Source organism: Narcine bancroftii, chromosome 11, assembly GCF_036971445.1.
Source record: "Narcine bancroftii isolate sNarBan1 chromosome 11, sNarBan1.hap1, whole genome shotgun sequence".
NCBI lineage: Eukaryota > Metazoa > Chordata > Chondrichthyes > Torpediniformes > Narcinidae > Narcine > Narcine bancroftii.
In genome coordinates, this window is record NC_091479.1 from 89,345,061 (window position 1) to 89,359,038 (window position 13,978).

Consider the following 13,978-nt stretch of genomic DNA (forward strand, 5'->3'; position numbering starts at 1 on the left):
GCCATTGTACCCAACATATTGCTGGATGTGTGTATGTGGCTTCAGGTGCTACCTCCACCCTGGAGATAGGAATCAATTTACAGGTGCAGAAATCTGATCAGTAAAAGAATCTTCGGACCTTAAATTCTTTTTTTTAAAACAATTTCTTGTTCATGAGGAGGTTGACAACGAGTCCCTAGATTCTAGGAAATAACTGAGCTAAATATGTTTAACCACAAAAAATTCCCCATGCTTATCATACCTTTCATTCATCCTTGACTTTCTCATTGGAAGACCAGTCAGTATGAAATGAAAACAACATCTCCTCACTGATTATCAACACAGGCACACCCCAAGGACACATGCTTAGCCCACTGCCCTACTCATTATACACCCATGACTGTGTGGCCAGGCACATTTCCAATGCTACCTACAGGCTTGCTGATGACATCACAGTTGTCGGCAGATTCACAAACAGCAACGAGGAAGCGTACAGGAGGGAGATAGATCTCACCAACAACCTTGGGCTCAATGTTAGCAAAACCAAGGAGATGAATGTAGACTTCAGGAGGAAGTCAGGGAAACACAACCCAGTCCTCAGTAGTGGAGACATCTCTGAGGATCTGTCCTGGAGCCTCCATGTTGATGCAATCATGAAGAAGGCTCACCAGCGGCTATACTTTGTGAGGTGTTTCAGGAGATTCAGTATGACACCAAAGACTCTCAAAAGCTTCTACAGCATTCTGGAGAGCATTCTGGCTGGTTGCATCACTGTCTGATATGGAGGTGCCAACTCTCAGGAAATGAAAAACATCCAGACGGTTGTTAACTCAGCCTGCGACATCACAGGAACCAGACTTCACTCCATCGAAGACATCTATATGAGGCGGTGTCTTTAAAAACCAGCCTCTATCATCAAAGACCCCCACCACCAAGCCCATACCATCTTCACTCTGCTATCATCAGGAAAAACGTACTCAGCAGCACAAAAACAGCTTCTTCCCCACTGCCATCAGATTCTTGAATAATCAATGAACCAAAGATATTGCCTTACTTTTCATGAATTACCTTTTTATATATTATTGCTGTAAGATAGTTCATAATATGAATGTGTGCCGTGTGACGCTGCCACAAAGCACCACATTTCGTGACTTGTTCATGACAATAAATTCTGATTCTGAATCTGATTAGTTTGCTGGGATATTTGCACCAGGATTGCCAGTACTTTAAATTCCTCATTAAACTCACCCACCTGCACTCTATCCTCATTAGTATATTCTGGTTTTGGATAACTAGTGTATATTTTCATAGCAGAGTCACGCTGCCTTGTGTGTATTTCTTTGCAATCAGCAAAGATAAAGAAAACATTGAATTTACATTGCATTGCAGAATTTCTTAAAAGTACTTGGCAACCAAGAGCGTTGTTTAAAAATGTAAGCTCTTTTCTAAATATAGAAAAAGCCTGCAGCAGCATTGATGGATTCCAGTTGCCCGATACCATTTTTCCATGGTTGCAATGTCCCGGTGAAATCTTTCATCACGTTCATCACTGACTGTAACAAATCAGCAGGGAAGATGTCGAGTGCGAATGCAAAAATTTATTTTCAATGACTTGTTGCGCTTCATGGTTTTGTCTGCTTGAAGCACGTTGTGAATCAGCTGGATGTAGTTTGATGCTCTGTAGTTGCCAATAAAATTCTCAACGGCATCTTTAAATGCCTTCCAAGCCTAAGACAACATTTGCAAAGCATCTGCATGGAGTGTACTATCATGGACAACCTCATCTGTAGACTGGCATGGAGAAAGTCAAATAATCTTTTCCTTTGTGTTCGTTCTCCCCTCACTGTACATTAGTTGATCGACACTTCTGTCATTCTGAGCAACTGCAGGGTGGCTGTTAAATAACTAATTTTACTGCTCCACTGCATGCCAACTTTAATATTTTCCTCCTCTGTTTCTCATAACGAGTCACACTGTAAAACCCTCACATTATAAGCTATTATCATTTATCTGCATGACTAAAGAGAAGATGCTGAAATCTGTAGACGGAAAAGGCAAGTTTAAATATATTGACTGCATATCCATCATCAGATTTATTGAAAGATTTACACCAAATCATCAAAATCTGCTGTTTCTCTTTTGAATTTCTCGGTCGAATTTCAGATTGTGGTTGGTAAGATTGCACATGAAATCCATTCTAAAGTGAAGGAATTATACATTTAATTATTTACTCTTAGAAACTGAGAAATGTTTTGCTGATAAATTTCCTAGAATGAAAAGATATTTAACTAACAATACCTGGCAATTATATTTCAACTTTGGTGTAGTTAAATTGTGAAGAACACTGGAGAGCTGGACATGCAGGTGAACACACCTGGTACATTTCGGGAGTTTTGAGAATTAAGGCATGCTTTGAGCTTGCAAGAATGGATGGCTCGTGGTGTTCTTTTGATGAGGGAGGTGGTGTACTGATTGTGAATGGAAAATACAAAATTGCTAAAAATATACCATTTTGTTATTTACAGAGAGTGTAACTGAATAGTACGATGCAACAGAGAGAGAACAGTAATTTGGGGAAATAAGCTGTAGAGCTTTAATATCATTTTTTTGTTGTTTCATTTCAAATGATACAAATAAACAATTTGAGAAGAAAGTCCATGTTACTAGCTGGAAATCTTCTAATGAGTGAATGTGGCAGATTTCTGAGCCTGTTATGAAGGAAAGCAGATGGATACATGGTGGGAGTATTATGTGGAGATCTGGTCACTAAGCTGGAAACAATGCCACCAAGATTGTCGGACTATAATTGTAAGGAGCGGGGCAATAAACTGGGAGTATTCTCCCGGGAGTAAAGAAGGTTGAGGGGGATTTAATTGAGATTTACAATGTCATAGACAAGGTAAATTTGACATAGTCATAGTGTTTTCTCCATGGTAGTGGCATCTAAAACTAGCAAGCATAGATTTAAATAGAAAGGGATAACGATTTAAAATAACTGAGAGATTTTTTTTTCACAGAAAGTGGTGGGTATATGGAATGAGCTGACAGAGACAGGGAAAATAGTAATATTTAAAAGATTTAGACAGAAACATGATAGGAAAGATTCAGGGGGGATATAAGTCGAATGCAGGCAAATTGGACAGCGCTGTCAGTCCAAACAGGTTGGGCTAATGGACCGGTTGCTGTGTTGTAAAACATGACACCATGTAGGATCATTGACATTTTACAGCCAGTCAACCCATCCTGTCTGCGACAGTTGAGAAAGTACTGCACTGCCTAATTCCACCTGTCTGCACCATCCAAGAACACTTTACACTCCTCTCAATTCACGTTAAATCTGTGCCTTCCCACTCCATTCCTGATCTGAACTGTAAGCCACATGATAAAGCTCCTTCCTATTTTTCATCCATGTTCTGGTATGTTTATCTTAATAAATTGAATCATTTTAATTTTAACAATTCACCGTTGTTCCCCCTCAGTCTCCTTTGCACCAAAGATAACCACGCCAACTTTTTTTTCGCCATGTCAAAATCCATGTGTCTAGTTCAATCACATCTTTCCTGCATTGATGTTCAAACGGTTCCATAAGAAGCATCATATACAATTCTAGCTCAGCATCCCTCTTGCTTCATTGCTTCGACCAATACAGGAAAAGATTCCTCTTCCATGTTTCATCACCTCTTCAACCAAACTACTATCTACAAGGATTTGTGGATATTATCTTCTGAGGTTCAATCGTTCACAACGACTTTTTAAAATTTCTGCTGGAGGCTGTGGACTTTCAGATGGTGATTGACCAGCCACTTTCAGCATGAAGTGTTCACGATCTTCCTTGGGGAATAGGGTGTGATATCACAAGAGACCAGATTGTGGAATAATAACATCAAATAATTATGTACAATACCGGAATAATAATATTTCAGTTTAAACTCTGCACGAATTTGCATCATCGTCGGAAAATCCGCCAGCTCACCTGCAAGAAAGCGGAAATCCAGTGAGTAAATGCCACACGTCATCAAGTCATTCAGGGAAATTTCTGTACTACCTTTGAAAGATATATAAACAATGCCCGCCGCCGATGGATTCCACACAAGCAGAGAGTGAGGTGGAACTTGTGACTTCTCTGGCTCACGCTTGCTTGTCAGCCTGATCTCCAGCTGGACTGAGGAGTTGGATTTGCTCGATCTGAGAGATGGCTTTCAGGAGACATTCCTGTCCAACTGTCGCCCTGTTGGTACTTGGCTGCTTTGCAGTCCTGGCGAACTCTGCCCCAAGGTTGAAGTCAGAGAGATTGAAGGTAGGTTGTCATGTGGAAGGACAACGACTGCGACAAATGCGACACAAGGTCCATGTCCTGTCTAAAGATGTAAGTGAAGGGTTCTGGCTTTCATTCTGCATGGAAATCACTTTGATTTGGTGCTTTGAAAAATAAGATGAATGCTCATCCATTGTTCCACAGGCTGCGAAGCACGACGAGGACACGCACACGAGACTGGTGGGAAAGGATCTCTTTCGAGGACTCGAGGTAGAACATTGCATTGGGGCGAGCACGTGGAGAATGGACAGTATGGAGTGGCCTGTGGAGATGATCTGAAAGATCTATGGTTTATTTTGCAGGAATCCGGTCCTTGCTACGTCCTCCGAGAGGTGATTGACTTCTATCTTGCAACCGTTCTGAAACCCGACCAATGGCTCGCCCAGTTTTCACATCTGAAAGAGGTCAAGGAATTTCTCGCCGTTCTCACGAAAAAGCACATGGCCGATTGCGTAAGTGTTTCCTGCTCTGATCGAAGCCATGCGGGAGAGTGTAGACTCGAGATCGCTGGCTTCTTCAAAGGACCAGGGAGCTGTGCAGCGTCGTGACTCCGCTCTCGGTGGGGCAGGCCACTCAGATCCAGGTCACAGGTGGAAGGAGGGGCGACTGGAGCCAAAGCAGTGCTGAATGGGCAATGGAACGAGTTCTTGCCATTGAATTGATTGTGTTCTTTGCAGGATACAGAAGAGAAAACGAACGCCAACAAGAACATTGAACAACTGAAGCAGAAAGTGGGCGAGGTACTTGACAGAAACATTATGGCCATTGGACACATTCAGATGAAAGGGATAAAAATGTATCTCGAAATTTGTCAGCGGCATCAAAGCCCCAATTTGGAAAAGAACAGGAGTCAGAAAAAGAATGGATCTGAGTTGAGTTGAGAAAGACTTTGAAGAACCTCTCTGGTGCTTCTCTGCTTCGTGTAGAACAGGCTTTCGTTTTCTCGCATTGAATTAATTTCATTCTTTTTATTCTTGCTCAGTTCTTCCTGCTGGGCGAGGCGAGTAAGGCCAAGGTGGTCAGGGAGCTGTTCATCCTCCTTCAGGAGATTGGGAGCCGCTGCTCAACACCCAGAAGAAAACCAGGGCACGGAAGTGTCACATTTGTGGCCCGAAATGTGAAACAACATCAACACATGATTTACCTGTTGAACATCAGCGTGTCTTTATTTCTCTGCTTCCATTATTCCTCCAGTTCGCGCCTGCATAAATGCTCGCATGCCTTCTCACTTCCGGTCAGGTTAATAGCTCGACCTCTATCTGCATACATCTCATGCATATTCATTATCATGACATCCCTCCTTTCACTGGAAATAAACTTTATTTCTTTATGTGTCTTAACCTTTCAATCTTAGTGTATATCTCGTATGAATATCTCCGAACATAATACATTGCTGTGTTTCTTTCTGTTTAAATGCAAACACTTTAACACTATCAATAGCATTTTTCTGCCTTCAAACCAACAAAAGCAACATCAAATTCCCTCTTCACCAAATGTAATGTAACCATGTTATAACCAAATGGTATAACCAAATGGCTCAACATTTCTTCTATAGTTATACTAATACAATGGTCACCTCATATGCAAAATGTACACGTTTAAGATTATACATTTTTTTTCATTTAATACCAAATAGTCGACCAAAACAAAAATGCAATTCTTATAGCGCTCATACATGTACTTTATGATGTATTTATCAAAATCACTGTCCAAATGTTCCCATTATCATTTCTCTTCCTGCATTAAAATACTTCTGATTGTTGGTTACTGCTACTGATGGTCCAAAGTCAAACCACGTCAAGTATAAAATAAATGTTGGGCGTACAGTTTTCTTTTTCTAATAACACTAAACACAACAAAGCAGCGATGATCCAGGTAATCATAGCACAACTTCGCAAAGGTCTCTTTCTCGGAGTTCGCGATGGTTTCTTTCCTGACCTCCACATATAAGCATTCACTGCATTTTTCACAAGGGCAGCGTTCGGCGTACACCCTTTTCATTATTTCTCTTTTTTTTCACAATCATCACACATTTCCACTTTTCCTTGGTGTGTATCATTACTGCGCTTCCACCGAACCAATGCCTTTTTTTTTCTTAATTGAAACTCATTCCAACTATCACAAACTTTCACTTTCATGATAATGCGGGCACGATTAGAAATATGGCACAAAATCTTCATATCGCTTAGGTTGTTTCCTGTCCCGTCTCAGCCTTCCTGCAATACTACTGTCGCGACTTGGTTGCTCACTCTCAGCACCGGAAACACTGCTCGCTACGGCCTCTGGTGTTTCTGGTACTCTGGCCACTTCATCGGGAAAATTGGTAACTACCTTGGAACGTCGTCTGGTCCCTCAGGTTGAGCAACTCGTACTGGATTTCCAACCACTTCACTCGGTGCCGCTCTGGATTGGTACTTTTTGACACCAGACACGTTTCTTTTGTAGAGGACTCCAGCTGGAGACCTGACTGTCACCATACTGCCGCTTCTGGATACAACAGTGTAGGGTTGATGGTAGTAAGGTGTGTCTAGCTTACCACCACTCTCTTGCCTCACAAGAACATTATCTCCGGGCATGATGTCTGAGTACCTGGCCCCATGTCTCGAGTCTGCATCCAGCTTTGCTGCCCCCTTCTTTTCAGCATCGTGGTCCCTCATCTCTGGTCATCCCTGATTTCCTTCAGTTCGGGCATTTTTGTGTGGATTTTCCTCCCGAAGATTACTTCTGCTGGACTTTTTCCTGTGGTTGTATGAGGGATTGCCCGATAGACAGCTACATAGGATAGCAATGCTTCTCTCCAGTTCTGTCCTTCTGCATGAGCGATCCGTTGTCATTTTTCGATGGACTGATTTTGTCTCTCTACTTCTCCGTTGGCTTGCGGCCATTTTGGAGTTACTTTGTGATGGTGGATGCCTGTGGTCCTCATATATTCAGCAAATGTCTCTGAGATGAACTGTGGACCATTGTCAGAGTATAGCATAACAGGCAATCCATGTCTCGCGAAGATCTCTGCCAATGCTTGTATCGTTTTTTCAGTGGTCGTTGACCTCATCACAGAGTACTCATAGTATCTGCTGTAGTAGTCCACCACTACCATGATTGACTCGCCAGTTGGTAAAGGTCCGAGAAAATCAACAGCTACATCAATCCACGGTCCTGTCAGGAGTTACGTACTCCGGATCGGCTCTGGGGGATTACTCCTACTTGTGAGTTGACACCCATGGCAGGTTTTGATGAATTTCTCCATGTCTTTATCACAACCTGGCCACCATATTTTACTCCTGAGGTTTTGCTTGGTACCAACAATACCTTGGTGTCCTTCGTGAGTTAATGATACGATCTTCTGTCTCAACCTCTGTGGTATCACCAATCTACAACTCCTCAACACACACTGCCCGATGCAACAAAGTTCGTCTCTAATGGGAACATATGCCTTGTGAGTGCACTTGTCCCATTGTCCACTTTGGATACATTCTCTAACTTCCATGAGTTCTGGGTAATGTTTGGACTCTATCTCAACTTCCCTCGTTGTCACAGCTCCCGGTGTCAACTGGATAGCTACGAAGCATACAAAGCTCTCTGCTTCTGTCCTCAGTTCTGACTTGGATTGTGGGCATCCATCTTTCAACAATCTGGATAGCGGATCAGCAATGTTCGCTTTCCCAGCAATGTGGACTACTCTGTACTTGTACGGTTGGAGTCTGAGCACCCATCGTTCTATCCTGGCACACGGTTTGGACCTGGTGGTGTAGATCACCTCCAATGGTTTATGGTCCGTGATGAGTTCAAATTCAATGCCATACAAATATGCATGGAATCTCTCGCAGGCCCATACAAGTCCGAGTGCTTCTTTCCCTGTCTGAGAATATCTCCTTTCAACATCTGTCAAAGATCTGCTGGCATAGGCAATGATTCTTGGTCCCTCATCATGCGTCTGGACCAACACGGCTCCTAAACCAACAGCTATGACTTTGGTTGGTGCATCTGGATCATAATATCCAAGAGTATCGGCATTCATCAGACTTTGTTTCAGAGCTGTGAATGCCTCCTTCTGCTCAGGGCCAAAATGGAATGGAACACTTTTCTTGATTAGTTTCCTCAGTGGTTCTGCCAGTGTAGCAAAGTTAGAGATGAACTTTGCGCAATAATTGACCAATCCCAAGAAACTCCTCATCTCCGTTGCATTCTGGGGTTCACGTGCATCGGCAACAGCTTTCACCTTGGCATCAGCTGGGTTCAGTCCTTCCCGTGTAAGCCTGTGTCCCATGAAGTCCATCTCTGAGACACCGAACTGGCACTCGTCTCCATTCACAGTAAGGCCTGCCTCCTGTAGTCTGGATAGCACAATCCTCAACCATCTGTCATACTCTTCCTGTGTAGCCGCATGGACTATGATGTCATCAGAAATGTTGGTGACTCCAGGAATGCCTTGAATCACTCAATGGATTTCTTACTGGTAGAACTCAGGAGCTGCATTGATGCCGAACGATAGCCTCTTGTACCGGTACAATCCACAGTGAGTCACAAATGTTGTCATGTCCCTAGAATTCTGGGTCCAGCTCTAGTTGATGATAGCCCCATTTTAAATCGATTTTTGAGAACACCTGACTGGTTGTTAACTCCTGGAGTACTTCTTCTACTGTTGGTATGGGGTGTCGTTCTCAAATCATAGCTTCATTGGCCATCCTCATATCAACACACAGTCTCATGTCACCATTTGGTTTGGGCACGATCACTACCGTGCCTACCTATTGCGTTGAATGTTCTACAGGTTCAATAATGTCTTGCTCAATCAACTCTTTGATTTTGGCCTCGATTTTCCCACAAAGTCCAAATGGGGTTCTGCGCACTGGTTGCACCTTGGGTTTGACCGTTTTGTCCACTTCTAGCTTTAGTTGTCGACCTTTCAGCTTTCCTACTCCCTGGAAAACTGCAGGGAATTCTTGCTTCATATCCTCGTATGACTGAACTGAATTGACACGAGCTCCAGTATGAAGTATTGCCAGATCTTGCGCCGTGTGTCTACTCAGCAATGGTTCTCCCCTCTCGTCTATGACAACAAACTCTGTTTCGGTGTGCTTGTCACCTGATTCAACAGCCGCAGTGAAACATCCAATGGTCTGCAATGGTTTGGTTGCTGTGTATGGATACAGTTTCTTTGAATACTTCTTTGACGTACAAATTATCTTTTTTTTTCAATTTCTCCCATAAGTGTCGGTCAATTACATTACTGTCACTGCCTGAGTCTACAATGACCAGAACTGTCACACCACCAATTATCACTGGGACTTTCTCATAATGGTCATCATTCAATGTAAACTGATAGTATTTCTACCCATCCTGGTTGTCGTCACTTTCTGGGTCACCTTCTCTATGGCGAATAGTGCCTTGCTTTCTCTGTCCATAATTGCCTTTCTTTCCAGGAGACTTTCCTTTCCCCCAAGCCTTGCCCTTAGAAGCTGTACTCTTCCCATTCTGGTTTGCATTTGACTTGCTTTTGCACTTCTTGGCAAAGTGGTCTTTACCTCCACACTTTCTACAAACTTTGCCTTTTGCTGGGCAACATGGGTCTTTTCCAAAATGACCTCTGTCTCCACATCTATAACACTCCAAGTCACGTGTCGGCATATTTCTTGGCTGGCTATGGTAATGCAAGAGCCTATTTACTTGTTGACCAAGTTTGTCTTTACTGGGCTGGCTTGAGTTGTCTTTCAGTTTCATGGTATAAAATTGCCCCTCAACAGCCTCTAATGCAGCAGCAATGGTTAAAGCATTGGTAAGTTTCAACTCACCCCCTTTTTCCAGCAATCGCCTTCTGAGTTTGTCTGATCTGCAGTGCTGCACGACTTGATCCAATAACTGGTTATCCAAATCAGCTGCCACGTAATTGCATCCAACAGCCAGTGGTCGCAATCTCGTCACGTACTGGGCGATCGTTTCCCCATCTTCCAGTTTTGTTTTGCGAAACAAATGGCATTGAAATGTGACATTCGGTGTCACTACATAGTGTGCATTCAATGCATCTACAGCTTTCTGGTATTCCTCCTTCCTTCCAGTATTCGAAATCGTCTTAAAAGTTTCCCGAACTGCAGGTCCTGCGGTGAAGAGAAGTAATGCCCTCCGCTGCGCTTTCTGTTCCGCCGTACTCCCATCGAGAAATAGGCCATGACTGTCGACGTAAGCTTCGAACTCTTCAAGCCATGCTTAGTCAGGTGTTCACACTTACAGTGCTTGCATCGCCCGTCGGGTCAAAATTAGGAACACCGCGAAGTGCTAGAAATTCAGCTCCAGTGACTGCCATGATGAAACGTTCCAGCTCAAAGCCACAGATTCAAAATCCAAAATGTTTCTTCTCATCACCAATGTCACATTTGTGGCCCGAAATGTCAAATTGATAACACCGTCAACACATGATTTACCTGTTGAACATCAGCGTGTCTTTATTTCTCTGCTTCCATTATTCCTCCATTTCGCGCCTACATACAATGCTCGCATGCCCTCTCACTTCCGGTCAGGTTAATAGCTCGACCTCTATCTGCATACATCTCATGCATATTCATTATCATGACAGGAAGGGAAAGCGGCAATCGATGAAGGAGGAATATAACTCGGGACACAGTGAAACAGTAATCGTTTCCCAAGAATGACCTGTTTATTTCTGGACTCTTGTGTATAATGTTATACACATCCTTGGAATGACTTACAGTAAGTTATGTGTAGCGATCCATATTGCATTGCTCATGGTCACTTGTAACATTTTCATCATGTTAGGAAGAACATTGAAATTCTATTTGATTAAATAAATACATATTTGAAATTAAATAAGCTACATGCCTTGTTATTCTGTTGACAGTCTCAGGAAGGGCTCAGACCCGAAACCTTGGACCATTCTTTTTTCTCCCATGGATGCTGCTCGACCCGCTGAGATTTCCCCGCAGATTCCACATCGCCAGTCTCTTAGTTCACCTTCCGTACAATTAAATCTCTAAATGACAGAAGAGTCCACGAAGTCTCTTTATTTTGTTTTGTAACTCAAATTCGTTCCTGTGGAAAACAATCCCAATGGTCATTCTATCAATTCTATCGGTTGCCGCTGGAAAACACTGGAGCGCCGTGTAATGACTGTCCATGCATTTATTATTTGCATATGAATGCCTGAAATCAATTCAATGGAGAAAAGTTCTTTGATTTGGACTTGGGGGCTGACTATTCGCAAGTAATCAGTGAATATTCCAGCAAAACTCCAAACAATGTGTTGGGTGGCAGCAGGTGAAGCTCGTCTGCAATAAAACGACCCGAGAAAGACAAGCGAATGAGTGGAGCTGGTTTTTTTCTAATCTTGTATCAAGCGTTCAGCATCAGCTTGAGAGGAATCTGTGAGGAGTTACCTTTCTCTCCAGAGATAACAAGCAATGGTCAGATGCTGTATTAAATATCGGCTGTTGTGTTGCACTTTATCTTGAAAATATTTTTGTCACAGAAATAATGAAATTAAAATTCTGCCCAATGTTTCGTAAGAGCGGAGTCGCTGCTTTGTCGTGGGAGGAACACACCGCGCTGGAATTCAAAGAATGGCACAGCTAAAGGGTCCCATGAGATCAGAGAATTTCGTTAAAGGAAACAGTTTGGATGTGTTAAATCCTGCAGGCTCAATCAGGTCACAGAAATATCTATCTAAAAAGCAGTGGGTCTCATCCTTTTTTCTTTCTGCTCACATGCCACATTAAGTAATCCCTGTGCCGTAAATGTTCTGTGATTAGTTAAGGATTGCTTAACGTGGTATGTGAGAGAAAAGGAAAAGGTTGAGAACCACTGAAAGGATGAAATCTGGCTCGCTCATCAGTGCACAAGGAAGACGGGCCATGGAAAGTTGAATAGAAAATTTGTCACAATTGTCCAATCCAGTGCGTTTCAAATGCGTAAAATGACATTATCTTGTGTGATATCAACACAACACCTGCTTTTCAGTCTGGGCACTCTCCAGCCAGATGACATTAACATCGACTGTTCCAGTTTCTACTTACCTGTTTCCTCTTCCCCTTCCCCCCTCCCTTCGCCTAGCCATCCCTCCTCCCCTTGACATCTTCTGTCCCTGCCCTCCCTTCTCCCTATCACTTCCTGCCTTGTTACCACCCTTTGTCCCCCCTCCCACTCTTTTGTTCTGACACCTATCGACATTTTCCCATACCTTGATAAAGGGCTTAAGCCTGAAACGTTGGTTATGTCTTTTTTAATATTTGCTATATAAAGGACGCTGCTTGACCTGTTGAGTTTCTCCAGCTTTATTTGTTTTTGCTTCAATAGGGTGTCTGCAGATTGTTGTGTTTTACTTATATGTAACGTTTCTCACTGTTCGCCATATGAGGAAAAATGTTCCACCCTGATAGCAGACTCTTGGCAGAGCTGATGAGTATATGGAGAGGTAAGTGCTTAATGCTGCTTGATGTCACCTGATGACTTCCGCTTGAGGAAGATATTCTGTTAAGCTACTTACCCATTGCTTCTCATTAGTTTAGAGTGGACCAATGGACGCCAACAAAAAAAGGAAGGTACTATGTTGGTCTTAGCTGTTGGATGCCTTTTTAAAAATTAAAATTAGTGCTAACTCAGTGGAGATTTTCTGAGAACAGAAAAAAATCAAGGTCCTTAATTTAAAAAAAATCTCTCCATATGTGTTTTAAATACATTTTAATGAGGAGACCTCGACTACTTCATTGGGCAGAGAATTCCACAGATTGGTGGAAGTTGCCCTTTATCTCTGTCTTATATCAGCTCCCACAAACATTGAAGCTATGTCTCCTGGTTCCAGATCACCTGTCAGCATTGTTTGCTTCCTGTATCACTGTAGGATAGTAGCAAGTCGTAGAGCTCTGAGCGTAGATAACATTCAATAAATATCCTCTATCATTGTTGTCTGTAAGGAGTTTGTATGTTCCCCCACCGCCCCCCCCCCCCCATGACCCCATGGATTTTCTCCACATTTTCTGGTCACTTCTCACATTCTAAAGACATGGGTTTAATTTGTCACATGGGTGTAATTTGGTGGCATGAGTTTGTGGGCCAGAAGGCTTTTTCCTGTTCTGTATCTCTAAACTAAATATACAATCTAAAATATGCACATTGCAAATGAATGAGGCATTATCTGATCCTCCTTGATTCTAACCCTCAAATTTATCAGTCGATATGTATTTCTCTCTGATAAATACTCTCCAGACATACTGTTATCTACTTCTTTGACAGACCCTCAGACTCATGAAAAGTTCTATTTCACTGCCTTCAATTAACTCTCAGGTGGCTGAAGGTGCCTATGTGGGATTCACACTGTGTGTCACAGAGAGGTGGAAGGTGATGGATGACCAGGTGGTAGGTGCTATTTATGCTGGGTTTCCATAAATGATGCTTGAGACAGTGTCAGCCTGGATATTCCTTCTCTATTTTGATCAGACAGGGCCAGTGGTTCCCCTACATTCATTCCATAGGAAATATAATAACATCCTTGAATTGTTTGCTCTGTTTATGACAGAACTCAGAGTATCTTTTCCAAGAGGCTGGTGTAGGGTGACCAGATGATGTGGATCATCCCATGGAGTGGTCTGAATGGAATTAGCACCTCAATGCTGGGGATGTTGGCCTGATTTGTTTATTCTGCTGATGGATTTAAATGCTTTTGGGGACATAGCATGC

At 42.7% G+C, this 13,978-nt stretch overlaps 1 protein-coding gene across 4 annotated transcripts in view; it reads left to right on the forward strand.

Annotated features, from left to right (window-relative positions):
* LOC138746104 (interleukin-22-like) overlaps positions 1-11,067 on the forward strand; it is a 28,881-nt gene extending 17,814 nt beyond the window's left edge. Inside the window, exons 1-5 of one of the 4 annotated variants that reach the window (XM_069903964.1) lie at positions 4,152-4,345; positions 4,439-4,504; positions 4,597-4,746; positions 4,972-5,034; positions 5,277-11,067. In XM_069903964.1, coding sequence (XP_069760065.1) covers positions 4,172-4,345; positions 4,439-4,504; positions 4,597-4,746; positions 4,972-5,034; positions 5,277-5,648 — 825 coding nt within the window. In that variant the 5' untranslated portion in view covers positions 4,152-4,171 and the 3' untranslated portion in view covers positions 5,649-11,067. Of the gene's footprint in view, positions 1-4,151; positions 4,346-4,438; positions 4,505-4,596; positions 4,747-4,971; positions 5,166-5,276 lie in introns of those variants that run through there. The other 3 variants (XM_069903965.1, XM_069903966.1, XR_011346705.1) reach the window with 3 other exon arrangements.
* The last annotated feature ends 2,911 nt before the right edge of the window (positions 11,068-13,978 follow it).